This window comes from Scyliorhinus canicula, chromosome 1 (genome assembly GCF_902713615.1).
Source record: "Scyliorhinus canicula chromosome 1, sScyCan1.1, whole genome shotgun sequence".
NCBI lineage: Eukaryota > Metazoa > Chordata > Chondrichthyes > Carcharhiniformes > Scyliorhinidae > Scyliorhinus > Scyliorhinus canicula.
Window position 1 is genome coordinate 264,532,519 of NC_052146.1, and position 14,083 is coordinate 264,546,601.

The 14,083-nt window shown below is 40.6% G+C and overlaps 1 protein-coding gene across 7 annotated transcripts in view; it reads left to right on the plus strand.

Moving 5' to 3' along the window:
- The window catches only part of LOC119973985 (echinoderm microtubule-associated protein-like 4), a 403,736-nt gene that overhangs the window by 217,462 nt on the left and 172,191 nt on the right, over positions 1–14,083 (plus strand). For all 7 annotated transcript variants that reach the window (XR_005462431.1, XM_038812765.1, XM_038812749.1 and 4 more), the window contains exon 2: positions 8,958–9,140. Coding sequence is in view for 6 of the 7 variants with exons in the window: in XM_038812749.1 (XP_038668677.1) it covers positions 8,958–9,140 (183 nt within the window). In the remaining variant the exon portion in view is untranslated. The remainder of the gene's footprint in view (positions 1–8,957; positions 9,141–14,083) is intronic.

Genomic DNA, 14,083 nt, shown 5'->3' on the forward strand with positions numbered 1-14,083 from the left:
TTGGGGCCTGGCTAGGACAATGACCAGTGGTGGGCGTATACATATGACTCAATCCAAGCTTCCCAGTATAAGAAAGCAGCATCAAACATATCTTGGAAGAGAAGCTGGGAATTGCCCAGGCACAACCATCGCAAGAAGAAAGGGCCCTGGGTTTCGAACCCAGAGAAGACATCAACATCGAGTGATCGTAGCCTGCCAGCCTCCTTCACTAAGTGCGGGTAAAACCCAAAGCTCAGCTGTGAGTCTGTCATATTTTCTTGAGTGATAGAATTATGAATAAAATTGCGTTAAACTGTGAACCTGTTTGTCCTTTGTTCATCTCGTAAATAAAGACACCTAGGTAAAACTTTGAGTAATTAAACTGATCGAACGCATCAGAGGGTTTAAACGTACAACAGCCTTCTCAACCTTGCTCCTTGCCTGAGGTGTGGTGATCCTCAGGCTAAATCACCACCAGTCAGCTCTCCCCCTCAAATGAGAAAGCAGCCTATGGTCATCAAAGTAGCACAGTGGTTAGCACTGTTGATTAACAGCCCCAGGGACCTGAGTGTGGCAACTAGGGGATTTTCACAGCAGGTTCATTCCAGTGTTAATGTAACCCTACTTGTGACAGCAATAATGATTATTATTCTAATTATTATCTGGGACGATGGCGACTTCACCTTTTATCTGCATACTGAAGCTCTGCGTACTGCTGCTGTGGCTTTGGTGGAGGCAAACTTTATCAAATTGAAGAGCTTCCCTAAAAAGAACCTAATGTTGATGCTTGCAGGCATGTTTCCTGGTGGCATTACAGCAAAAAAGCAATTGAAGAGCTGGGGAGAAACAATGCACCTTGCTGGAGAGTTTTTTTAGCTATGAAGTGAGATTGGATCAACTGGATTTGTTTTCCTTGGAGCAGAGGATGCAGCCACAGGCGCAAACACATCCAACCGTGGCATCATGCAGTAGACACAGGATTTTGACACACTTGCTCAGGCATCCTAGCTTTGAGTGCAAGTGCCATAGACCAGGTCAACTTGCACTGTCAAAGCTTTAGTTTGGTCTATGAACAGCACAGATCCTGATATTGTTTTCTTTACTTTTCATGTATTTGGAATCAGTGGTTAGCCCTAAAATCATCTACAAGGCTGTCTAGTGGTCAGTTCAATTGGATCTTTCCTGAAATTGAGAGAAGGCTTATTTCTTGTATTTACTGCATACATGTTTGGATCCTTTCTGCTTGTAGATGCTGACCATGTTAGCATTCTTCAGGTCCTGTGGAACTTTTTCTTGATCCCAGATATCCTTGAAAATGGATGTCGGTCTCTTAACAAGCTATATCATTGAACTTCTAAATCTTCTGCTGGAATGCCACCTGGACCATGGGCTTTGCCTTGTTTGGCTGATTTGATTGCCTTTTATTACATTCCTCTTCAATGGAAGGAGACAACTGTCCAGTCGGATGCAGAAACATTCTGCTGAAATGTGGGAGACTCTATTGAGGAGCTTGGTGATGCCACCTTACTATTACAACTGCCTTATAAGTGATTAGTATAATTTAATCAGTTGTTAGAACAGGAGTAAAGATTGTGATGGGGAGGCCATAAACAGTCTTCAGTTCATTTTAAAAACACAGTCATGCTTCTCAATTAGATGTGCCTGATCAGCTTTTACATTTCACCAATCATTTTGCTTTTCTATTAAAGCATACTGGGGTTTGTGTTTAACACTTTTTAAAGGTTTGATGCATGATTGTTGACCATGGGGCTGTTAGAAGACTTGCATGTGTGAGGGTTTTTGCAAAAATGGAATGTTGTCAACAATCTATTCAAATCGGTCTAGTTTGTGCCTACAATGTTCCAGAAGGTCTACTGGGATCTGTCTGATAAAGCCAAGGCAATGTCCGGCATAGATTGTGGGTGTTGCCAGGATGTCAGGTATTTCCTATTCAGGTAGACCAGGATATTGGTTAAGGCAAGGTAATGCTTGGCACACAATAAAACTAGGAGACCTCCTTTTCCAACTCCCATGTTGACCGAAGATGTCTGTCAATGTGATGTGGTCATGTCAAAGCTGACGTTGAAATCGCCCTTCAGGATATTCTGCTTTTTAGGGATTGTGATGAATATAGGACATTGTTTTATATATTATATTTAGATTTGTTTCTGCAGTGTTACTTAAAAACCCTTGTTCAAGATACATACAGGCAGTATGACTACAAAAGCTGGGATTAAGGGGTTGTAAAAGTATGGTAACCATTTACTTGTTTACAGATAGATGGCTAATGGAATATTATTTTGATTTTTGAAGGATCCCTGGTGTAGACAATTTGAGGGTGCCTAGTCCTGGATAAACAGGGTCATGGAACATCTTGGTGGGAGGAAACCGAGGAATGCCTTATGATGTAATTAATGGTTGGAGCCGGTTCTGTCGTTTTGCAGTTTGCCATAGAATTTTAGTCTGACGAGGCAGGGCTTCATCTGGCTCCTGGAAAGTTCTCTCCAGGGTCTTCCCACAGAAAAAAGCAAGTGAACCTGATTGTTAACTTAAGTGGTTTTTGAATTATATTGGTTTGCTTTATTAGAATATATATTAATATGGCAGGTGTAGAGAGTAAGTTAAAGTTATTTTCCTTTTATTTAAGTGCTGTTTGAACTGTTCAAGTAACAGCTGTTGTTAATCTGATTGATTCTGTGTTTAAATTAAAGCTTGTTTTAACTTAAAAGATACCTATTAGCCAATGTTATCTCTCCTGCGGTGAAGTATTCTTTTACAAGTTGCAGATTGTTGTGTTTCTCATCTGGGATCCTAACAGTATTATTAGTAGGAGATGGTCCAGATCATCATAGAGCATATTCTTTACAACTGCACTGTTAGTCAGGGTGGGGACATATGTTCATGTGAGTGTTGTGCATTTCCTGTGTTGTTGTATGGAAAGATATAGGATCATCAGGCACTCATTGATATATTTAGGAAGGTTTTCCAGATCCTTTGCAATCTTCCTCCTGATGGAAAATCCAACCCCTACCTCTCTATATTCTGCCCGTAGTAGACTGCTCCAGAAAAATGTACCCTGCTCCTATTTCTTCAAGCCTATCTACTCCTGCTAGTCTTGTCACTCTAAGTGCACCCATCTCGACACCGTACCTGCTAACTTGCTAAGAGCTGAGCAACATTCTGATCTGCCAGTTTGATATTCGGGCAGGTTGCAGACATTTCAGCATGTCACTTTCAAGGTTGGTGACTTTGTGTCTTTGCTTTCTTCTGCGGTGTCTTTTTTTTCTTTATTCTTTGACGGGTTTTGACTTGCTGGCAAGATCAGCATTATTGCTCACCCCTAATTGTCCTTGAACCGAGTGGCTTGCTAGGCCATTGTAGAGGACCACATTTCTGTGGCTCTGGAGTCTCGTGTAGGTTAGACCAGGTAAGGGTGGCAGATTTCTTTCCTGAACGGACAATAGTGAACCAGATGTGTTTTCACAACAACCAATGTCATATTACCTGATGACTAGCTTTCAATTCTAGATTTTTTAAATTAATTGAATTTAATTCCACCATAACAGCTGGTAGAATTTTGAACACTCAGTGCATTAGCCTGGATTACTAGACGAGTGACATTACCGCTACACCACCATCTCTCTTGCTGCAAGATTGAGTTTTTCCCAGCTGTGGTATGTTGGCAGTAACATAAGAATCAGGCTTTGTTTAGGCCTCCTTTTATTGGTCCCTCGAGTGAAAAATGGCCAGCTGTGCTAAATAGGGCAGCTGGGTTGTTAGATTGTGCTGCCTAATGCTAATGCTGCTTCAGGGTACATCTAATGACCAAACGTCCAGCAACATACAGGTGAAGGATTAGTCTGGTGTGTTTACACCTGTCGCATCACTCAACTTCCCATTACTGTATGTGACAAGACCTTTACCCAAAATTATTGAATACTACTGAAAAAAATACCTTTTATCCACATTCAAAAATTGATCTTTAGCATTAGTTTTAAAAACATATTTTGACAGCTAAGTTGCTTAGGTCAGAGGGATATAGCTAATTGTTCAAGGTCAATTTGTGCTGCTTTCGCATTGTTTATTTGGCTCATTGCAAGCACTGACATCCTTGTAGTGGTTGGTGTCCTTCCTCACGTGTGGACTGTTTAGGAAGTGAAGTAAGGTTTCTTTTTCATATTGAAATAGAGGTATTGCATTGGTAACTTCAGTTTTAAGTTTTGAAACAATAGTGCATTCATTTTCTTAGTGCAATATTTCAGTACTCCTTACCGACCTTTAAATTGAATTTGGCTAAAATCCATCTTTAGTTGAAAATCCTAATAGTTAGATTCTCTGTTATCTATGCAATACTTAAAAATGATGCATTGTTCCAATACTAAATATTGTGCAGGAAAATGGTGCTGTGAGCATAAGACATGTTATGATGAATAGGGTCCGATTAATGTAAAATGGCATATTCGCTGTACTCATCCAATTGTGTCATCTGTGACTTCCTATCTTTTTTTTCTCTGATTACTGTACATTCATCCAGTATTTCTTCCAAACAGCTAACTGCAAGTCAGATATTGGATACATTCTCCTAGTTAAAAATGAAAGAAAGATTTGCAATTACATCATGACATCCCACAATACCTTATGACCATTAATGCATTTCTGAAGTGTGGTTACTTATTGTAGGTGGCATGTCAGGAAGACAGGAGTGAAATCATAAACTATATAAATCAAACTATTATTTTTGCTTATTTAAAAATGAACTTTGTTGAACAAAAGGATGGCTGCTGCAGGTCACATGATGCCTGGAATTGTAAGGTGACTACTAAGTCAGTATATAGATTGCATGTCCCGACATGTTGCTTATGGAATCTCACACCCAAGACTGTCGAGGTCATTTGAAAAAGGAAATATTGAAAGGAAATGGATTTAATTTGCATCTTTTTCAAGCTTTCCCCCCAGCAGAGTAAAGTCTGCCAAGATGATAGCTACCCAGAACCAGGTCATCAATATGGAAAATGACTCTTTCAGAGGCTAATGGCTGAGACATTAGAAGCTGTAAAACAAAATCCAGGTCCAGACACCATATAAATATTCCTTTATTAAATCATTGTGGAGAAAGGACATTACCTGACTCGAGTGACCATTTTGAAATCTCTATATTTAATTTAAAAATCAAATATGAGCAGCCTGCTGATTTACCTCCAACCTGCAAAACCAACAACTCCAGGTTGACTAAGCACCCTGCAACAGGACTCAGTCCCTTGAAGCCTACTTATCTGGAAACCTCTAACCATCACCTGCCAAGCAGATGAATTTCGGCTTGCAGCATCACCATCCACTTCAAAGAGATTCTGCACTGCTGTCTTCCCGCAGGAACCCACTGGAAATTCTCCATGAAGGAATCCCACACCTGGACTTTGATTTCCAGAGTCCAGAAAGTCATGTGAACTGATATCCATTTATGTGGTTCTTTTACTGTTAGTTTATTCACATTTGTGTCAAACTCCTGACATCTGACTGACCCTTAAACCTCCTCGACTAAAGCAAAACTCGATCTGATCTAACTTCTCTCATTTTTGTGCTTCTCATTTCAGTTTGAAAGAAGTATATAACCTCTACCTGTCACAGGTTAATCACAATGTCATCATTCTCTGACAGGTGTCATTACTTCCACCCGAACAAACTTTTAAAGTCTGTTAATGCCTGACCCAACAGTGCTTGGTTGATCCACTATCTATTTTACGGCCTATGGTTTCCGCTTCAGGTCACGCTATTTGGCTTAGCCACACTTATTCTTTGGCCAGTTAATGATAACAGTCGCAGGTGGCACGTTGACACAGTGGTTAGCACTGCTGCCTCACGGCGCCGAGGACCCGGGTTCGATCCCGGACCCAGCTCACTGGGACATTCTCGTGTCTGCATGGGTCTCACCCCCTCAAGCCAGAGATGTGCAGGGTAGGTGCATTGGCCATGCTAAAATGCCCCTTAATTGGGAAAAAAAAGATAACCGCCCTTTCTACATCCCCACCTCCCCCTCCCAAAAGTGGAGCGATGTGATCCACAACGGGTTTTGATGATGCAAGGCTTCTGTAACATGCCACAAATACTAAAGCAAAATATTGCCCACGCTGCAAGTGCTCAGGAGGTCTGGCAGCATCTGTGGAGGTGGGAACAAAGTTAACATTTCAGGTTTATGAAGTTAGTGATATATTGAATTTAATTAAGCAAGTAGAAGGGGGAGCATGGGAAGGAAAGAGCTTTGATAGGATGGACATAATATAAGAAAATGTGCCAAGGTGCTTCATGAGAGTACAATGAGACAAGCAATTATGCTGATCCAAATCAGGCGATATTAGAATAGGTGACAAAAAGTTTCGATAACAAGTGTCTTAAATAACGAGAGACCACTAGGGTGGGAATTCAAAAGCTTATGCCAAAAGCTAAAAGAATGTGGAAGGTGAAGGAAGTAAGGGTAGAGGTATATAAGGGGCCAGAGTTTGAGGAATGCAGAGTTCTTAATGGTTGGAGAAGGTGCAGAAATGCAGAAGTTTGGAGGCATTTGACATTTTATAATCAAAATCTTTTTTTTAAATATAAATTACTGGCATGGGAATGAATCGTAAAATATAAGCTGTACTTAAACTTCACAAAGTAAAATGTTGAAAGGGATGAAAGGGAAGTATGTGCAGACACAAAACTTATTTTATTTGGACAGATTTCCAGTAGTGTTCTGTAGATATGTGCCTCAATATGGTGGTTGAGATATCAAAATGATTTGTCTAGATATTGTTGTTTATGAAGCTGGGAAGAAGTTTAAGAGAGGCTGAATAAGATGCAATTTAATACACACTTTAGCCTTCGGAATGTTGGATGAAATTCACCCATTGGCCCTTTGCCGCAAAGCACTCTACATTGTCTAAGATTTCCATCTCAAATTTCTCATCTTCTGCGTTTTATCATTCTGAACTTTTGCAGGCTAAAATGGCAGTTAAGGAATTTGGATCTGGATTTAAAGAAATAAAACTCACGCAGATGTAATCAACATGATATTAGTATCAGTTCTGTTGTAGCAAAGTAACAGGCTAGAATGCCTTTACTTTTAATTGCAAATCTGTCTTGATGCTCTTAACTCTTTGCCGCAGTGGTTACATGGTTTATTTCTAATATTTTCACAAGGCCAATTTGCTTGGAAAAGTATTTTATTAGGTCATTGGATCATTTCACTTGGACCTGAAGAGGGCACACACTATTTTAGCTTTTCATAGAAATGTTTGTTTATAGGAGCCTCAGTCTGGGTTCAAGTATTTTGAATTAGCTACTTGGAGGAGGAATGCAGGTCTTTCATTTCATGCAGTAAAAAGGTGCTAAAAGAACCTGCTCTAGTTCACTTTGAATTTTCAGACCTGATGTTGACAACCTTAAAAAAAACATACTTACAATGTTTATAAAAATGTATTCCACTAAACACACTGGGCATGTAAATATCCATTAGTGTCCCTAATCAGAGTATCAAAATTAACTTTCTTTATCCATACGGCCACAGTTATGTAATAGTTCAGAACTTCAAAAGTCGTGTTTCAGTTATTAGAATTCCTCTTGATGAAGGCAGTGTGGTGAGTGTGCTGACACTCAATAATCACGTGACTGTTTTTAAATAAATGATGCAATTCAGTTTAAACTTGACTTTTTATTTAAGTGTTGAACCTATCCCAAAGTGAATTAGTCAGGCAAGAGGTTAGAACTATAAAATATAGAAATGGGCACAATTGAAACAGGTAAAAAGAAATATGCGAAATAAGTATTACCCCCCCCCCCCAGGTTTTCAGCAAGAAATGCCGGAGGAACGTGCAGTTCCCAGGATTAATGATCAAGATGAACAAATTTAATATAAATGGAATAGAAGCTGAAAGCAAAATCATTCATAGGGTTAATTTGTTTTAAATTCCCAAAATATTGAGACTAGGGAGGAAATGTGCGATGCATTCACCATCACGGGGAGGGTCACCAGACTTTGTAGAGGTATTTGGAGATATCAAACAATTTTATACCCATTTCCAAAAAAAGTGACTTCAATAGTAAAATCAGTTATTAAGAATAAGTATTTGTACATTAATAATTGCTTTCAAATTCAGCATTATTCTAGTCTAAAGAAAGAAAATAAACATTCTCCTCCTCCCTGGATATATTGTGGGGCAAATAACTTTTGTGACGGCTGGAGAACAGTGACCACGATACAGTTAAATTAATTACTGAGCCAGCTGACATCATTTTCCCTGATCCCACTAAAGGTGGCCCTTTATTTAATGGAGACCACAGACGTTCCCGCACCCTCTGAAGGCTGTCCAACAAACAATTTGGGGGTTGCTGCTGCCTCATAGTTAGGGGAGAAGAGGTGGTCACTTGCTTGGAGGGCATTGAGAGCCATGCCTCACCACCCTGTGACCCCCACTGTGAGATCCTCAATCAACCTTCACTCACCTTTTCGTCTGGAATCCCATAATAATTCTGTTGCCATGTGCTGACACTGGTGGCCTGTGATTAGCTAACAGCTCTCAGGCAGGACCTCTGCTGCTGGGAATTTAATGGTTTGTGAAAATCTGATTGTGGCCGCTCGTATTACGGCCGCTACGAGTAAAACCATTACTGTGTTCCTACAGAGTGCTCTTTTTCTCCAAATTTTTATATGGGATTTTCACAGTAACTTAATTGCAGTCTTAATGTAAGCCTATTTGGGACACTAATAAAGATTATTATTATATCCCCCAAGTTTTAAAACTCTCCCAGTTTGTCTATCTTCATGAGTTAATTACAAATATTTCAAAATTTCAATTGGCTCACCCAGCTGCCTCTTCCTAATATTCAGCCCAGCTTCCTTAATCTTCCTTCATTGGATAGTGGGTATTAATTTCTGAACTTGTTTCATGCACTTCATTTTTGTAAATTTTCATAAGATTTAAGCTCCGTTTTCTTTCCTTTTTTAGATGATAGCATCTCTGGTACAAGCACATCTGATGTCCAAGACCGTCTTTCATCCCTTGAGTTAAGGGTCCAACAGCAGGAGGATGAGATCACAGTGCTGAAAGCAGCCTTGGCTGATGTACTGAGGCGCTTAGCCTTATCTGAAGATCAGACTGCCTCCATGAGGAAAACGTCACCTGGCAAAGGTGAGGCTCTGTAGAAAAAACCCATACATAAATACGTATAATTAATTTGTTCACTTGAAATGCTGTTGCTGTGGATAAAGAATATGATGTGGAGATGCCGGCGTTGGACTGGGGTGAGCACAGTAAGATGTCTTACAACACCAGGTTAAAGTCCAACATGAGGAAGGAGGAGTGCTCCGAAAGCTAGTGTTTGAAACAAACATGTTGGACTTTAACCTGGTGTTGTAAGACTTGATAAAGAATATGAAATTGAAAATGCTTATGTATTGATTTAATAATGTCAAAATTAGTTAATTTAATAATTTTTTGAAGCACTGGACAATATTTTTACTTGCTATGCTGATTTGGGATTTTGGCACCAAAACTTTGGTTGCATTTGTGACTTGAAGAGCATGGCCATAAAGCATTATTCGTGTATGATATATACAAATGAATGATAACTCTCCATCATTTGTCTTTAATCAGAAGTTTTTAAAGAATGTTTTATTCATTTACCGGATGTGGGCATCACTGGCTAGGCTGGCATTTATTGCCCATCCCTAATTGCCCTCGAGAAAGCAGTCTGTGTTGTGTTGGTGCATCCACAGTGCTGTTACTGAGGGAATTCCAAGGTTTTAACCCAGAGACAGTGAAGGGGCAGCAAGATATTTCCAAGTCAGGATGATGAGTAGCTTGGAAGGGAACTTTCAGGTGGTGGTGTTGCAGTGTGAAAAGTTGAGGGTTATTCTTTTAACTGTAAAGGCATTATCTTGCTTTTTTATGTGACTAAATGGGCTTTAAATATGCTGTGTTCACGTTAATGCTAAAGGCCAAGGGGAGAAACATCTGCTAAAACTCTACTCCGAAGTAAAAACAGAAATTACTAGAAATATGCATCAGATCAGTCAATAACTGACAATTGGTCCATTGTCTTTTTGTGTATTGTATTGTTTATATATGCTTCTTTATTGGAGAGTTTAATTTCCTAAACAAGATACTAATGCGTCAATGACTTTCCAATTTATAGTTGAAATAGCCATTTCTATACTTTTTATTCATTCATGGGATGTGGGCTGGCAAGACGGTATTTATAGGTCATTCATAATTGCCATTGAGAACGTGGTGATGAGCCACTGCCTTGAAAGTGGATTATAGTTTATTGCTGTGGCTTTGCAGTGCCAGGCCTTTTCAGAGGACAGTCAAGAGTCAACCATTTGCTGTGGATCTAAAGTAACATATATCTCTGAAAGGGTAAACACAGCAGTGAACTAGATGGAGTTTTACAACTGTCCAACAGTTTCATGGTCATCATTACTGATCTAGCTTATTCCAAATTGATTTAATTAATTGAATTTAAATTATCCAACACAGATGGGCAGCACAGTAGCACAAGTGGCTAGTACTGTGGCTTCACAGCGCCAGGGTCCCAGGTTCGATTCCCCACTGGGTCATTTCTGTGTGGCAGCTGCACATTCGCCCCATGTCTGCGTGGGTTTCCTCTGAGTGCTCCGGTTTCCTCCCATAGTCCAAAGACGTGCAGATTAGGTGGATTGGCCATGATAATTTGCCCTAAGTGGCCAAAAACATTAGTGAGGGGTTATTGGATTGCAGGGATAGAGTGGAAATTAGGGTTTACGCGGGTCGGTGCAGACTCGATGGGCCGAATGGCCTCCTTCTGCACTTATGTACTATGTTCTATGTAGATAGTGGGATTTGAACTCCTGTTTCTGGATTATTTGGTCAAGGCCTTGTTGGTGGTAGAGTGCTGTTGGGAAAATCCCATGGAGGGGTGTAGCTTGGGAGAATCAAGGGGGAGGAAGTGGGAGTTCGGTAGAGGAAGGGGGTTTGTGATTAATGTGGAACAGCTCAATTGTTGCCCGGAAGCTAGCATTGGTTTTAATTCTGTTTTTGGGTAACTATTGATTTAACATAATTGGAGTTATCCAGAGTTCACAATTTAAATCGTCTTTTCACATGCTTCCAAGTACAAAGTTTTCCTGGGAACTTCCCAGTGCATCTGGGGCACACCCCAGATATAATGTCCTGGAGCTTGGAAGTTACCGATCATTAAATTGGTGTCTCATACATGTTCAATGTCAACTAAACGTACTGCATTGTTTCCAATATTTGGAATCGCTTGAGTCAGAAAATGTAAGCTGCAAGTTGATTATGAAAAAAGGTCCGTTAGATTTCAGACTAGCATAAACATTGTCCTGCAAGATTATATTTATTATAGTCTCAGTCATTGAGGGTCATTTCACTGCCCATATATTAATATTTTACATTACATAGAATAATAGCTAATTGTAGTACAGGGTGTTTGTTTGTAGAATTAATTTTGAAGACTTAGTTTCATTTAAAATGCTTTGTCTGTGCATTGCTCATCAGCGAGAGACACTGGTCAGCAGCATTGAGCAAAAGACCAGATAATTTGCGACACTCAGGTTATCCCTTTCAATAATAGGGCCACCAGATAATGAATTGTAATTCACCACCTATCTCCATTGAAGGTAAAATATAAAGATCAGGTTTGTCCTCATGGATAGGAGATGGCAATATCTCAGGTGTGCTTGCTGTTTGGAAACCATGTTTAGTTACATTGGAAAGTTTAAATGCGTTTCCCCATATGATCACGTTTATCTTGAAGCAAAGTTTTGTCTTAGTTCTGCTAACTGGAATTAATCTTACTCGGGGTTGGATCAATGAATGCCGCATAATGTTTGAGGTATCCCACTATTTTTGATGTAATATACAATGTTATGTTTATAGTTCCACCTCGTGATACATTACCATTACAATTTCAAGATTACTTACCACCGGATTGTAACCTTACTCCCCGTGTAGGCATTTAAAATTGCCTTTGGGAATTACCTGCTGAACCTGTCACAACGCTCTGGGCTAGTGCGCGGTCAATTCCAGCCCCACTTGACCCGGAGTCGCAACACAGGTAAAATGAGATTTTATTTAAAATAACCGAGGTCCTTGGCTGAGCCCAATAAATTGCAGTTACCAGGTTTGTGACTTTAATCAGCAGGGGGATGGGAACCTAAATTGTAGTCCCAGTGTACAGGATGTTGAGAGTAGTGAGGTCAGGAATAGGGTTAAAAGTTCGAAAGAGGGCACCGGCAAGCAAGATGCTGGTTTGAAGTGTGTCTACTTCAACGCCAGGAGCATCCGGAATAAGGTGGGTGAGCTTGCAGCATGGGTTGGTACCTGGGATCTCGATGTTGTGGCGATTTTGGAGACATGGGTAGAGCAGGGACAGGAATGGTTGTTGCAGGTTCCAGGATTTAGATGTTTCTGTAAGAACAGAGAAGATGGTAAAAGAGGGGGGGGGGGGTGGCATTGTTAATCAAGGAAAGTAATACGGCGGCAGAAAGGACGTCTGAGGACTCGTCTACTGAGGTAGTATGGGCCGAGGTTAGGAACAGGAGAGGAGAGGTCACCCTGTTGGGAGTTGTCTATAGACCTCCGAATAGTTCCAGACATGTAGAGGAAAGGATTGCAAAGATGATTCTCGACAGGAGCGAGAGTAACAGGGTAGTTGTTATGGGGGACTTTAACTTTCCAAATATTGACTGGAAATACTATAGTTCGAGTACTATAGATGGGTCAGTTTTTGTGCAGTGTGTGCAGGAGGGTTTTCTGACACAGTATGTTGACAGGTCAACAAGGGGCGATGCCACATTGGATTTGGTACTGGGTAATGAACCCGGCCAGGTGTTAGATTTAGATGTAGGTGAGCACTTTGGTGATAGTGAGCACAATTCAGTTATGTTTACTTTAGCGATGGGCAGGGATAGGTATATACCGCAAGGCAAGAATTATAGCTGGGGGAAAGGCAATTATGATACTATTCGGCAAGATTTAGGATGTACAGGATGGGGAAGGAAACTGCAGGGGATGGGTACAATCGAAATGTGGAGCTTTTTCAAGGAACAGCTACTGCGTGTCCTTGATAAGTATGTACCTGTCAGGCAGGGAGGAAGTTGTCGAGCAAGGGAACCGTGGTTTACTAAGGAAGTTGAAGCACTTGTCAAGAGGAAGAAGGCGGCTTATGTTAGGATGAGACATGAAGACTCAGTTAGGGCACTTGAGAGTTACATGTTAGCCAGGAAGGACCTAAAGGGAGAGTTAAGAAGAGCGAGGAGAGGATACGAAAAGTCGTTGGCGGATAGGATCAAGGAAAACCCTAAGGCTTTCTATAGGTATATCAGGAACAAAAGAATGACTAGAGTAAGATTAGGGCCAATCAAGGATAGTAGTGGAAAGTTGTGTGTGGAATCAGAGGAGATAGGGGAAGTGTTAAATGGATATTTTTCATCAGTGTTTACACTGGAGAAAGACAATGTTGTCGAGGAGAATACTCGGGTACAGTCTACCAGGCTAGATGGGATTGAGGTTCACAAGGAGGAGGTGTTAGCAGTTTTGGAAAGTATAAAAATAGGTAAGTCCCCTGGGCCAGATGGGATTTATCCTAGGATTCTCTGGGAAGCCAGGGAGGAGATTGCAGAGCCTTTGTCGACAGGAATAGTGGCGGAAGACTGGAGGATAGCAAATGTTGTTTTCTTGTTCAAGAAGGGGAGTAGAGACAACCCTGGTAATTATAGAGCTGTGAGCCTTACTTCAGTTGTGGGTAAAATGTTGGAAAAGGTTATAAGAGATAGGGTTTATAATCATCTTGAAAAGAACAAGTTGATTAGCGATACTCAACACGGTTTTGTGAAGGGTAGGTCATGCTCACAAACCTTATTGAGTTTTTTGAGAAGGTGACCAAACAGGTGGATGAGGGTAAAGCGGTTGATGTGGTGTATATTGATTTCAGTAAGGCGTTTGATAAGGTTCCCCACGGTAGGCTATTGCAGAAAATACGGAAGTATGGGATTGAAGGTGATTTAGCGGTTTGGATCAGTAATTGGCTAGCTGAAAGAAGACAGAGGGTGGTGGTTGATGGCAAATGTTCA